Source organism: Rosa rugosa, chromosome 2 (genome assembly GCF_958449725.1).
Source record: "Rosa rugosa chromosome 2, drRosRugo1.1, whole genome shotgun sequence".
NCBI lineage: Eukaryota > Viridiplantae > Streptophyta > Magnoliopsida > Rosales > Rosaceae > Rosa > Rosa rugosa.
In genome coordinates, this window is record NC_084821.1 from 21,984,802 (window position 1) to 21,998,584 (window position 13,783).

The window sequence follows — 13,783 nt, forward strand, 5'->3', positions numbered from 1 at the left end:
TTCTTTAATCTTTTAGATCAAATCAGACATATATTAGTTATGTGGAGAGAAATAGGCAGTAAAATTTCCTCCTTAAAATGAATGAAAGAAAACCATGAAAAAAAAAATTAAAAAGAAGAAGGGAGAAACAGAGTGGTGTGTGATGCTTCACATACCTATTCCCTTGCTTATTCATATAAGCACGTCTATAAGTTATGCAAGTTTCATCTCTTCACTTCCCAAGGGGACACCAATCTTTACTTGATGATTACCCTGTCATGCTCCCGATTTTTATTTTTTTTGGCCGACTGGAACCTAAGGAAAACCAGAACCTTTCTTTGCACAATTGCACCATTTTAACACAAACTACGTACATGTCGATAGGTCTTGCTCCGCCATCCCCATCTAGCTTCTTAAACAGATAAGTTTGCAGCAATCCAACTCAGTAGATCAAATTAATCTCACTTTATCTGCAGCAATGAAAACAGAAAATGTACCTCTTTGGACTTTAATATTAAGTTCAAGTCGCATCTAATTGAACAACTTGACCCAAAGAGGTGGCTGTTGCAATTACGAAGATGATCACATGGCTGGTGGAGCTCTAGTCCAGTCTGATAGTTCAACAAAGGCATGCCATATTCCTCTCCCCGTTCGTCCTCTCTGAGCTAGTGCCTAGACTTTGTACTCTCCTTGCCAACCTAGGTAAACAAAGGATCTCTTATGGAAACTCTTCACTGAAAGGTGATAAAGGCCAGAAACTCCAATGTACGGTAATATGTTTTAGTGAACCAAACCCAATTGTGCCATGCCACCATCCAAATATTACAGTTGACGTTCAAAATAGGGTCAGCAGTCATCTCAAAAAGCGGAGGGGAAAACCCTAGACTTCTGTGCAACTATAGCAGAGCAACATCCTCTCACGAGGATATAAACGAGAGAAGCACACGGCTCTAATATCTTTTTAACTGGCGTTTCATTAAACATTACAAGGGAAGCTTTTGCTTTTTAGTGATTCAAGTGATTTTATAACATTTTAAGGGAGTACCAACCGTATTAGAATTATATTTTAAAGATGGTCTGTATTTTCTTAGAATTTCTCATGATGTTAATGAATCTCTTTAGCATTTTAGAACACGAATAAAATTCATTACATGTTGAACATGAATTTACGCATCCGGCCGCTGAACATGAATTTACATATGTGAAAGCAAGCATTTAATTTTAAGACTTGCATATCAACTAAGTAAATGTACCAACCCAATTGATCGATGTCATCAATATACTCAAAGTGGGAAGGAGATCGATGATCAATTATTCTACCAAAGCATTTACATAGCATATTACAAGGATACCGATTAGATTAGTGATTGCCAACCAAAATGCAATGAATGAGTTATGAGTAGTTGACAAAATAGATCAAGAAGAAAAGAACAAGAAATGACTCAAATGAGAGAAGAGACACATATGGGTCTCTTCTTCTCCACTAAGATATACCATAAGTGATGCATACTAAAGATGTCTTTCTTCATTCTAAGAGGAATTGCAACTGTGAGAATTAAGAAATGAAAATGATAAAAAAAGATAGGAAACTCAATCAATGAAACTCATTAGAAAAGCGCAACAGACGGTAGTTAGTGTGAAAATCATGATTTTTTGTTAGTATATGTATTTATTATTTTGGATTCACGCATGTACTTCATAATCAACAACCTTAATTAGGATGCACGAGATTAATTACGAGTTGAGGTGCAATAGCAATGCAAACTGTAAGTTATCTTAATAACCTAAATAAGAAAGAAAGAGAGGGAGAGAGAGAGATACACGTATCAATAAACTCATAGAAGGAGGGCCATGATCAATTTATCCTAGCTATTTAACCAAGTTTCATTCTAATGGTAGTGTGTAAATCATGACTAGTTCTCATGCTACTTATGAAGAAAACAAAAATGGCATTTATGATTGGGTTTGGGTGAGGAACCTGCCGTTGAACTTATAGATATGAAATTACCTAGCTCTATAGAAGCCTAGCTATCATGAAAAAGAAGTTTTCTTTAGGAATATCACTTGGGAATATTACTAATTATGTTATGCTTCACGTATCGTTATGTGAGTGTAGAAACAGTCTAGCTATTACTAATTATGTTCATAGCTAGCAACGCAATTAATAATTTTTTTATTTCATTATTATTTTTTGTTTCGGCTTTGAAACCACGCAATTAAAGTAACCAGAAAGTTCCACAAACCTTAGAACCCCTCATATATTCTCATGCAACTAGAAAGGTGCCACAAACTCTAACACTACCGGCATCAATTTTTTTCCTAGAAGAAAACTCAGACTCAAACTATTGATATAGTCCTCAATCGAGACACTATTGATATGGTCATTGTCCTAGGTTCAAAACAAGTCTCCTCTTCTCTCAACAAAAAGTTAGATCGGGCCCTAGGTTCAAATTTTTTTATTGTAGTTGGCTCATTAAAAGGATGAGCAGTGCTACATATCACAATTTTTTTTTTACCAAATATGAAAACAAAATGATGTGGCATCAGCCACACCAACACTCTTGTTTTCAAATAGGAAAATGCTTGAGATCCCAAAAAATTGTACCAAAACTCATTACCAAATGATGTGGCATATGCCACATCATTGATTACATGGGGTTTTTGCTTAGTGGATTTTTTATTTTTTATTTTATCTTTTGTAATAAAAATAAACTAAAGTAATGAATAGAAAATAAATTCAAGATAAATCATTAAACTTTTTCAGAACGAATCATTCATTTGGTGCTTCAATTGCTGATGTGAAATCATGATCAATTTCATATGTCAATTCATTTGATGCTACTTGTAATTGATTTTGATACTTTTTTCTTTTGAAGAGAAATTGGTAGTGATCGGTGGGATTCTAAAAAGTTGGTTCCAAATAGAAGGATTTTTTTTTAGAATTAGTCAACAGCCAAAGCAAATACTTCCAATCCTTCCATCAATTGGATTTGAGAACTTAAAAAAGTTGGTTCCAAGTAGAAGGAATTTTTTTAAGAATTAATCAACAGCCAAAGCAAATACTTCCATCAATTGAATTTGAAATATCTGAGTTCTCAAAAGGCCGAGCATGAATTTATTTTTTGCCACTCGGTTGGTATAGATTTTGATAAAAACAAAAAAAACATCTGTTATATGTTGTTTCATCAAGCTCTAAGATTTGTAGTGGATGGTGGAGATGTCAAATTTTGTCAATACCTTCAAATAAGGTTTTAGAAGAAACTCATAGGCATCGGTGAATTAGGGTTCTCTAAGATATATCAAAAATGAAAATAATTGTATTTTATAATAGGAAAAATTCAGTTTATCCCCTGAACTTTGGGCCTAAAATCAGTCTGGTCCTTAATTTTTTTTTTTTTTAATCAGACTGATCCTTGTACTCACAAACAGCATCACCAGAATCCAAAATTTGAATCCGGGTCCAAAAATGACGCGCGTCACTTGCTGAGTTGGAACCAGCATGTGGGCCCACACTTCAGATTTTTAAACCCTGAAGGAGGGCAGAATGAACATTCTTACAATAAAAAGATTAAAAAAAAAAAACCACAGAGGATTTCGTTCTTCCGAACCCATCCAATTCCCTTTCTTTCTTCTTCTTCCACGCCATTCCGAACCATCAACACCCAAACTCAAACCCAATTGCTACCAAATTAAAATCCAAAACCCAATTGCTATCAAATTCAAATCCAAAACCCAAACTCAAATCTAGTTGCTATCAAATTTAAATCCACTGTCTTCGATCTCACCCTTGATGGCCATGAGCAGAGACTTCTTGGGATTGGAGCCGTCGTACTGCTTCAGCTCCTCGGCGGTGATCTCTCCAACGACGAGGCCGAGGTGGACATAGAGGAAGAGGATGGAAGAGAGAGAAGGTGAAGAGAGAGAGAGGGTGAGGAGAGAGAGAGAGAGAGGGAGCCGAAGAAGAAGAAGCGGGCCTTGGTGGCCCAAGTCTCCGACGCCCACCAATCCAACTTCAATGCCCAATTTGGCCTCACCCCTCACCGTCGCCGATCTTCGCACCGCCACCGAAGTAATCTACTCCCGAACTCCCTCCCAAATCACCAAATTCAAGCAACTCTGGATTTGCAATTTCAAGATCCAAAATCCAAAATTTCCAGATCAAACTAAAAGTAAATTTCAAGATCCTTCGTCATTGTAGTTGTACCTTTTGGAGATGGTCTCGGCGGCTCTGAGTTTGGAGGACTGCTGCTCTCAACGGCTCTGAGTTTTGAAGAGAGGGAGGGCGAGATGGCATGGCGTTTTCTTCGTCATCGGCGGCTCTGAGCGAGATGGCGTGGCATTTTCTTCATCATCGGCGAAGCTGAAGAACTTGGGGGCATGGTTCTGAGGCCTCTTGGGCTTAGCGGAGAAAGAAGGGGTTTTGGCGTCGTAGAAGGGGTCGCCGATATAGAGAAGGGGAGGGAGGGAGAGAGTATATAGAGAAAAAATAAAAATAATAATTAGAAATTATATTAAATTTGAAATGTCAATTCTACCCTCCTTCAGGGTTTAAAAATCTGAAGTGTGGGCCCACATGTCGGCTCCAACTCAGCAAGTGACGTCATTTTTGGAGCCGGATTCAAATTTTGAACTCGGCTGATGTTGTTTGAGAGTACAACGACCAGTCTGATTTAAAAAAAAAAAAAAAATTAAAGACCAGACTAATTTTAGGCCCAAACTCAGCAAGTGACGTCATTTTTGAACCCGGATTCAAATTTTGGACTCGGGTGATGTTGTTTGAGAGTACAAGGACTAGTCTGATTAAAAAAAATATATTTAAAGACCAGACTGATTTTAGGCCCAAAGTTCAAGGGGGTAAACTAAATTTTTTCCTCTATAATATTTTCAGGAAATTCATGTCAGAAACTATTAATAATTGTATTTTATAATAGATGTTTCGTAGTTTTAATCAATCTATACCTACCGAGTGGCAAAATATAAAATTCATGCTCGGCCTTTTGAGAACTCAGATCTTTCAAATTCAATTGATGGAAGTATTTGCTTTGGCTGTTGATTAATTCTAAAATAAATTCCTTCTATTTGGAACCAACTTTTTGTAGTTCTCAAATCCAATTGATGGAAGTATTTGCTTTGGCTGTTGATTAATTCTAAAAAAAAAAAAAAAATTCCTTCTATCAGGAACCAACTTTTTTGCCCTAATAGAATCCCACCGATCACTTTAATCATAGAATCAAAACCAATTTCTCTTCAAAAGAAAAAAGTATCAAAATCAATTACAAATTGTTGTTGTAGCATCAAATGAATTGACATATGAAACTGATCATGATTTCACATCAGCAATTGAAGCCCCAAATGAATGATTTCTTCTGAAAAAGTTTAATGATTTATCTTGAATTTATTTTCTATTCATTACTTTAGTTTATTTTTATTACAAAAGATAAAATAAAAAATCCACTAAGCAAAAACTCCATGTAATCAATGCTGTGGCATATGCCATGCCACAACATTCGCAAAATGAGTTTTGGTACAATTTTTTGAGCTCTCAAGCATTTTCCTAAAAGGATAGATCATGCGACACATTATAGACTAGCCAAAATGTATAATTTTACATGGATAGAGCCCAAATGTATAATTCCGCCACAAATATATATATATATATATGTATGTATTTTTTTTTTTCATTATTAATTTTTTTTTTTCGGCTTTGAAACCACACAATTAAAGCGTTTAGCGAAAGCCTTCCACAAAACTCAGAACCCCTCATATACTCTACGTAAGAATCTCTCCTCTCACACAACTAGAAAGCTGCCCCAACTAGAAAGGTTCCAGCTCTCTCTCCAATGGCAACCGAAGTACCGGAGCAAGTCCCTGCCGACGAAATCAAATCGATGTCTCCATCGCTTTCTTCTCTTTTCTTTCATCTTCTCTATCATTCTTGTTAACTAGCTTGAACTCATTTCGAAACTGTGTTGATGATTATGGTGAAGATTGAGTCTGGATGAGAGGTACAACCTACTTAGGAGCATCGCGGAGGAGTGTATCCTAGAAGAAGAGCTCAAGAATTTGCTGGATAAGAAGGCCGAGCCGATCTGCTACGACGGCTTTGAGCCCTCCGGTAGAATGCATATTGCTCAGGTAATTGAACTCCGGAGCTTTCAGTTTATGAATGAGAGTTTGTTTTGTTAAAGAGATTCGAATCGGAATGTAAGGGCCTAGCTGTGTTTTGATTAGGAAAGTGTTTGTTTTTATTGTTGTTGTGCAGGGAGTTTTGAAGGCAATTAATGTGAACAAGATGATTGCCGCAGGCTGCAGAGTGAAGATATGGATTGCCGATTGGTTTGCGCAGCTAAACAATAAGATGGGGGGTGATTTGGACAAGATCGAAACTGTGGGGAAGTATTTTATTGAGATATGGAGGTCTGTGGGGATGAATCTGGACAGTGGGAAAGTTGAGTTTTTGTGGTCTTCTAAGGAGATCAATGCCAGGTCACATGAGTACTGGCCGCGTGTAATGGATATTGCCAGGAAAAACAATCTTTCGAGGATCATTAGGTACCTAGAGTGTGTGATTCTCATTGTATTGGATCTGGTGAATTTCGATATTAATGTCTTGTGCTTCTAATGTTCAGGTGTAGTCAAATTATGGGTCGTACAGATCAAGAAGAGTTAACTGCTGCCCAGATCCTCTACCCGTGTATGCAATGTGCAGATATTTTCTTCCTGCAGGTGCTTACTGTTTTACTTTTGAATTTGATATTTTTTTGACATAGGCTTGTGTTTGAGAGTTGAGACTGAATGTAGGTTTGCCTTGATCATTTTTTGAATGTTGCATGGATTTGCATGGATTCGGAAGGCCATGCTAGTTTTAGGGAGTAAAGCATATGTTAGATCGACTTATTGGATGACATTGCAGTATATTCTATTTCAGTTCTTGCACTCATTTAAAAAAAAAAAAAAAATACTTGCATGAATATAGAAAGCTTAATCAATAAAAACGTACTGCAAAGGGCAAGAAGCTCATAAAGCCAATTAGAGGAAGCCAACATGGCTGTCTGACATCTGACGATAGCACTTATATAGGAACACTGCTTGGTTTTTGTTATATGGCTCGAATATAAACCATTATATGATTTTCGCAGTTTTAAAGGTAGGATTTACCTAGTCTTAGGTTCACCCCTGGTAACATATCTTGAGACACTAATCCAGCAGGTATTAGACTTCCTGTCTGCTAACTCGGTTTTATTGAGAACTTTGTTAATAAAACTAAAAGGGCGATGCTTAGTTTAATGAGATATGTCGAGATGTCCACTCATACACGCCTTACAATTCAGATTCCCTTGTTCATTGCTCATTTCTTCGAGTATTGCGGTCCCACCACTATTTAGTCCTCGATCACTAGGGTTTAGATTGCCACAACCACCTACAACATGATGGCATATATGGAACTAGTTTGTGGTGCTTGCAGACTAAATGTGATTCATTATATTCTGTTATTTTTCTGATCTTCCCTTTATTTTGATACTTTGATTTTCCGGTCTTAGCATATAACATGGTTCATCAGATAGATGTTTTGTTTGACATAAAAAGAAGAGGAACATATCTATATTGAAATTTAACTAACATGTGATGATATGTGATGTTTTTCCTTAGGCTGACATCTGTCAACTCGGTATGGATCAACGTAAAGTGAATGTGCTCGCACGAGAGTACTGTGATGACATCAAGAAGAAAAACAAGCCTATTATCTTGTCACACCGTAACATCCTAATTCTATTACAGCTATTGCAATGCTAATCTTTTATACTGATATGTGAGAGTAGTAACATAATTTTAATTTGTTTATTTTGCTCATATGATGATTTGCAGATATGCTACCTGGTTTACAGCAAGGGCAGGAGAAAATGTCAAAAAGTGATCTATCCTCCTCCATATTTATGGAAGATGAAGAGGTGGGTTGGTACTAATGTTTACTAAACTTGCATTTTCAGGCAAGGGTAAAGTAAATTAACCTCTACTAGTTGCCAATGAAATGGAAGGGAAAATATTTAAGTTTAAAATTTTGGTAGCTATTCTTTTATGCCACTTGAAATTGATTGGTTTTAATTCAGTTTTTTATATTTGTGATTGAATCCTAGGCGGAAGTGAATACAAAGATTAAGAAGGCTTACTGCCCTCCAGAAAAGGTCGAAGGCAATCCCTGTTTGGAATACGTACAGTACCTCATTTTTCCTTGGTTTCATGAGTTCACCGTAGAGTGCAGTGAAAAGAATGGTGGAGATAGGTAAGTAACAGACTCTAAATATTTCTATGGTGGTTGAAGTTCACCTACCTAGTTCGATTTTCCTCACATTCTACTGAGAGTGCCAATTTTTTAAACTTAGTGTTGTTGTCTTGAGCTATCTTCCATAGTGGTCTTTTCCTGTAACATTGGTAATCTAATTACTAATTAGTAATTAGTTCTATGCTGGTTGAAGTTCACCTACCTCATTCAATTTTCCTCACATTCTACTAAGAGTGCCAATTTTTTAAACCTAGTGTGGTTGTCTTGAGCTATCTTCCATAGTGGACTTTTCCTGTAACATTGGTAACAATTGTTCTGTTTGTGCCACATTCTATTCCTCCAATACAGCACTTTCAAAGAGTTTGAAGAATTGAGTGTTGCTTATGCAAAAGGTGAGGTCCATCCTGGAGACCTCAAACCATCTTTGGCAAAAGCATTGAATAGAATACTGGAGGTAGGTTCATATTTTTATGTCATGTGCGTTCAATTTTTCTTTCTCCTGAATTCAGGTTCCGATGGCAATTATTGTTGGTATTCCTTCCCCATATTGTCAAGAAATTATTGGAGTTTATTCAAAGCAGTATATCTGATATATGATCCTTCTCGCTACCCCAAAAAAGTTTAAAAGTTTATTCCCTCATTTGTAGGATCAAGATCTTTTGCTGTTATCATATATTGTTGACCCGTTGTTTTGTCTATGTATTCACTTGCTAAGGAACTATGCAATTTGCACATGTGCCTTCTTGTTCATTTCTGCTAGTATTAACTTTGTTTTTTTTTTTTTTTTTTTGTTTGTTTTTACAGCCTGTACGATCCCATTTCAAGAATGACAAAGCTGCCAAACAGCTATTACAAAGTGTAAAGGTACATTTGGTTTTACCTTTGGATAAAATATTATGTGCTTAGTACATAATTCAAAATTATAAAATCTGATGTTGCCTCGATATCAGTTTATTGATCGGAGGAAAAACTAAACCTTGTTTTTCTTTGGTTTTGTAGAATTATAGAGTCACCAGATGATGACAGTAATGGAGCTAGGACTTCTCACGTTTGCCCCTACTCCTGCAATTGTGGGGTGAAAAGACTTGTTTCTTGGGAAAAGGGGGCTCCTCTGTGCTCATCTTGAAGCTTTTTTTATTCAGTGTTTATTGGCATTATAGGGAAATATACTTTCAGAGAAAAGACTATCAATATCTTGTGTTGTAAATATTATAAATATGTGGTTGTCCACATTAATTCTCATCTTTTAGGTCCTTAAGATATAAATCCAACACCTATATAAAAGGGTCCATGAGAATGAATAATACATACTTCTACCTCCATATTCTGTTTCTTTCTTCTATCTCTCTTATTCTCTAGTTTATAACACGTTATCAACACATTTTTGCTATTATTTCTTTTTCGTCTTAAACTCTATGATGATCCTCAAGCCTATGGTGCAACATAGTTGCCTATGACTAAGGCTAATGATCTATGAGTTTTTCTCTCTTTCTCAACGAATTGCTTCATATGTAACATAGATATCTTATATTATCGCATAACAAATATCGTTTAAGGAGTGCAGGCCTGGTAGGTAGGGCACCATGCAAGAGACGCCAAATGAACACCTTGAATTTTTGAGGCACAGTAACCTTCCAGACTTTGCTCCTGTATTGCCGCAACTGACCTCCAGCAATAACAGATGACGTTGAAGCCCTTTCTTTTCCTCCATCTTCAGTGAGTTGCAATAAACATGATATCCACTCTTTACATTAAACGCCCCTTTTGTATCATAATGCCACACCACTCTTTACTGACTTCCTCATCAGTAAAGAGTTCATTTAATACCTCAATAACTCACTCCTTATTCCTCATCAATAACAGTGGCGGAGCCAGAAATTAATCTCAAGTGGGGCAGCCGAAAATTTTACAAAACCATTTGAAACTTAAAATATATCAAATTTTAATAAACAAGTGGGTCGTTGTGCTTGGGCCTTGCTGTTTGGCTGGGCTTTTGTGTTTAGTTTTTTCTTCTGTTATTGGGTTGAGTCGTTTAGGTTTTTGCAGTTTTTGGGTCTTTCTGACCCCAAATAAGTCCCTTCTCTTTCGAGTTAGGGTAGTTAGTGTCATGAGTTCTGACGATTGGTTTGGATTGGCCAGCTGGTTTAGGGTTAACAGGACCCAGTTGTCTGCCGGCTTTTGGCCGTGCATTTTATTACCACCCTGTGCTGAGGTTTCCGGGAGATCCTGGGATGGCCCGCCCAATAGATTTCTATTGTGGTTTGATCCCATCCTAGTCATTGCTGCCTTTTTTGGCCTTGCTAACTCGATTAGCCATCCAATTCAGCCTTCATCGTTGAAATCATTGACATGTCAGTGTAGTGTCTTAAGAGTAAGTATGCGTAGTACTAGTCACTTGCTGCTTCACTCTATTGTAAACCCGTATTTGGGTGTTGTAATTGCGGCAATGTTATAATTGTAGTTTGAATGAATGATATTTCACTTGATCAAAAAAAAAAAAGTTATATATTTTTGGACTAATTTCAGTTTACCCCCCTGAGGTTAGGGGTCGTCATCATCTTAGTCCCTCTAGTTTCAATTTAATCAGTAACACCCCTGTACTCTCAAATTTCATCATCCGTGTCCAATTTCTACTATTCCGTCCAATTTGGACCGTTAAGTATGACTTTTGAGGGCTAAAACGGTCATTTCAAGACAAAAAAAAAACTATAAAAAAAAAAGATTTTTTTTTTCTTTTTTTCGTTTTTTTTTTTTTGCATTTTGTTTCTGTTTTTTGTTTTCATTTAAAAAAAAAAATTTCTTGTTTTTTTCTTTTTCTTTTTCTTCGCTTATTATTATTATTATTATTATTATTATTTATAATTTTGTCTTCAACCTATACACCACAAGTTATAATAGGTTTATAAAAACAAAAAAAATACTCTAGGTGGTTAAAAAGCCGCTCGCTGGTCTACGATATTTGTGATATATCTCCGATAAAGCGAAGAATTTTAGGATATATCTGTAAAATATAATAGGTTTATAAAGTGAAGAATAATAGGATATATCCCCAATAAAGTGAAGAAATATTTGTAAAATATGATTAAAAAAATAAATACAGATATTTCTTCACTTTATTGGGGATATATCCTAAAATTCTTCTCTAAATCGGAGATGTTCCACAAATATCGTAGACCAGCGAGCGAAGAATTTTAGGATATATCCCCAATAAAGTAAAGAAATATCTGTATTTATTTTTTTAATCATATTTTACAAATATTTCTTCACTTTATTGGGGATATATCCTATTATTCTTCACTTTATAAACCTATTATATTTTATAGATATATTTTACAAATATATCCTAAATTTTTTCGCTTTATCGGAGATATATCACAAATATCGTAGACCAGCGAGCGACTTTTTAACCACCTAGAGTATTTTTTGTTTTTGTTTTTATAAACCTATTATAACTTGTGGTGTATAGGTTGAAGACAAAATTTATAAAAATAAAAAATAAAAAGAAACACCTAGAGTATTTTTTTTTTGTTTTTATAAACCTATTATAACTTGTGGTGTATAGGTTGAAGACAAAATTTATAAAAATAAAAAATAAAAAGAAACACCTAGAGTATTTTTTTTTTGTTTTTATAAACCTATTATAACTTGTGGTATATCTCCGATAAAGCGAAGAATTTTAGGATATATCCCCAATAAAGTGAAGAAATATCTGTATTTATTTTTTTAATCATATTTTACAGATATTTCTTCACTTTGTTGGAGATATATCCTATTATTCTTCACTTTATAAACCTATTATATTTTATAAATATATTTTACATATATATCCTAAAATTTTTCGCTTTATCGGAGATATATCACAAATATCGTAGACCAGCGAGCGACTTTTTAACCACCTAGAGTATTTTTTTTTTGTTTTTATAAACCTGTTATAACTTGTGGTGTATAGGTTGAAGACAAAATTTATAAAAATAAAAAAACGAAGAAATAGGAGAAAAAAAAAAAACAAAGAAACACCTAGAGTATTTTTTTTTTGTTTTTATAAACCTATTATAACTTGTGGTGTATAGGTTGAAGACAAAATTATAAAAAAAAATAATAAAATAAATAAATAAGCAAAGAAACAGAAAAAAAAAAAGCAAAGAAAAAAAAAAGAAGAAACAGAAAAAAAAAAAAAAAAAACACAATTTTTTTAAATTTTTTTTTTTTATATAATTTGGAGCTCAAAATGACCATTTTACCCCCAAAAGGGGGCCCACTGGACTGATTTAAGGTCCAATTTGGACGGAAGTCCAAAAATCGGACACGGATGATGAAATTTGAGAGTACAGGGGTGTTACTGATTAAATTGAAACTAGAGGGACTAACATGATGACGACCCCTAACCTCAGGGGGGTAAACTGAAATTAGTCCTAATTTTGGTTGCATCTTTTAGATAAGTTTCTTTATCATCAGTTCGTTATAGTTTGAAAAAGAGTGAGAGGATTTCTGAGTATTTGATTTCTCTGAATGAATTTTGGTTTATGGTGTTTAATTGAACTGATTTGCCGAAAGTGCTGGATTATTCAGTTTTGTTTTGCTGGTCAGGAAGCTGGATAAGCAACATGTCCACTACTTTTCCGTTTCCGGAAGCCTCTATCAACATCACCCTGTTCTCTTACCGACATCAGGATTACCCATCAACATCAGCACTGATCAAAACTTGGTAAGATTTTAACTTGATGTTACAGCACAAATATGTACTTACTGACGCCTAAGCTTGCACTTGCAATTGTGTTATAAGCACAGAGCATTACATGTTCATGGTCTTGGCTGGGTGGATCTATAATTATACGTCATCAAAGAAGAGAAAGTGACCCCTTGATATATGCTGGTCCAATTTAAAGTTATGAGGTTGTCTTTTTGAAGCGGTTTTCTTCTGCCATACCTTTGATCACTGGTGAGTTTTGTTCATGTGTCTTTTTGAGCTATTTGATATACTGATCTGTGTATTTAGTGCGGTTATGAAGTGGATTTTGATATATTGGTAACATGATGTTTAATCTAGCAGGTTATTTTTGTTTATGAGAGGATAAGTGCTTATCATTCACCAATTGCAAGAGTGGGTTTTTATTTGCATTTGAGGATTTTCGGCAACATTACTTGCAACCAATTTGCGGGTAATTCCATTTCTGATGTTGCATGTCATGATTGTGTCTGTGTTCCTTTGATTTACAGTTTCTTTGTTGGGTGGTTTTTGGATTTACATGTGCTGTTGTGTTCAATTTCTGTCTAGATTTTCAAGTTATGTAGATATCTGGGTTTCTTGATTAAATTCATCCATGATGGTCGCAGGTATTCTTCAAAGGTTGATGAGGCCATGAGCAATAAGTGACATGTCTTCTTCGTGGTAATAGGCGCGAAACACCGAGGCAATTTTTTTCCCTTTTCCTTTGTTTTTAGTTGATTCGTTTTTCACTTTAGATTAATTGTTTAAAGCTTCAATTTTTGTTTTGATTTGTTTGTAGTATTCTTTGCCTCCTC

General features: G+C 35.2%; 1 protein-coding gene and 1 long non-coding RNA gene across 2 annotated transcripts; both read left to right on the plus strand.

Moving 5' to 3' along the window:
• Positions 1-5,746: 5,746 nt before the first annotated feature.
• LOC133728838 (tyrosine--tRNA ligase 1, cytoplasmic-like) lies at positions 5,747-9,564 on the plus strand. The gene is made up of 10 exons (XM_062156266.1): positions 5,747-5,869; positions 5,967-6,114; positions 6,242-6,531; positions 6,609-6,705; positions 7,630-7,735; positions 7,846-7,928; positions 8,115-8,260; positions 8,609-8,714; positions 9,065-9,124; positions 9,260-9,564. The coding sequence occupies exons 1-10, from the start codon at positions 5,820-5,822 to the stop codon at positions 9,278-9,280; spliced, it is 1,107 nt and encodes a 368-aa protein (XP_062012250.1). The 5' UTR covers positions 5,747-5,819; the 3' UTR covers positions 9,281-9,564.
• A 3,116-nt stretch (positions 9,565-12,680) lies between these two features.
• On the plus strand, positions 12,681-13,671 carry LOC133728840 (uncharacterized). The gene is made up of 4 exons (XR_009856038.1): positions 12,681-12,965; positions 13,049-13,199; positions 13,311-13,419; positions 13,595-13,671. It is a non-coding gene; the product is annotated as an uncharacterized LOC133728840 (long non-coding RNA).
• The last annotated feature ends 112 nt before the right edge of the window (positions 13,672-13,783 follow it).

What these genes read in the sequence shown, in the direction of transcription:
- LOC133728838 (XM_062156266.1), top strand. Translation starts at nt 5,820, where the DNA reads ATGGCAACCGAAGTACCGGAGCAAGTCCCTGCCGACGAAATCAAATCG. An exon ending in GCCGACGAAATCAAATCGAT is followed by an intron (nt 5,870 to 5,966) that starts GTCTCCATCGCT and finishes ATTATGGTGAAG; the next exon opens with ATTGAGTCTGGATGAGAGGT. An exon ending in CAGATATTTTCTTCCTGCAG is followed by an intron (nt 6,706 to 7,629) that starts GTGCTTACTGTT and finishes GTTTTTCCTTAG; the next exon opens with GCTGACATCTGTCAACTCGG.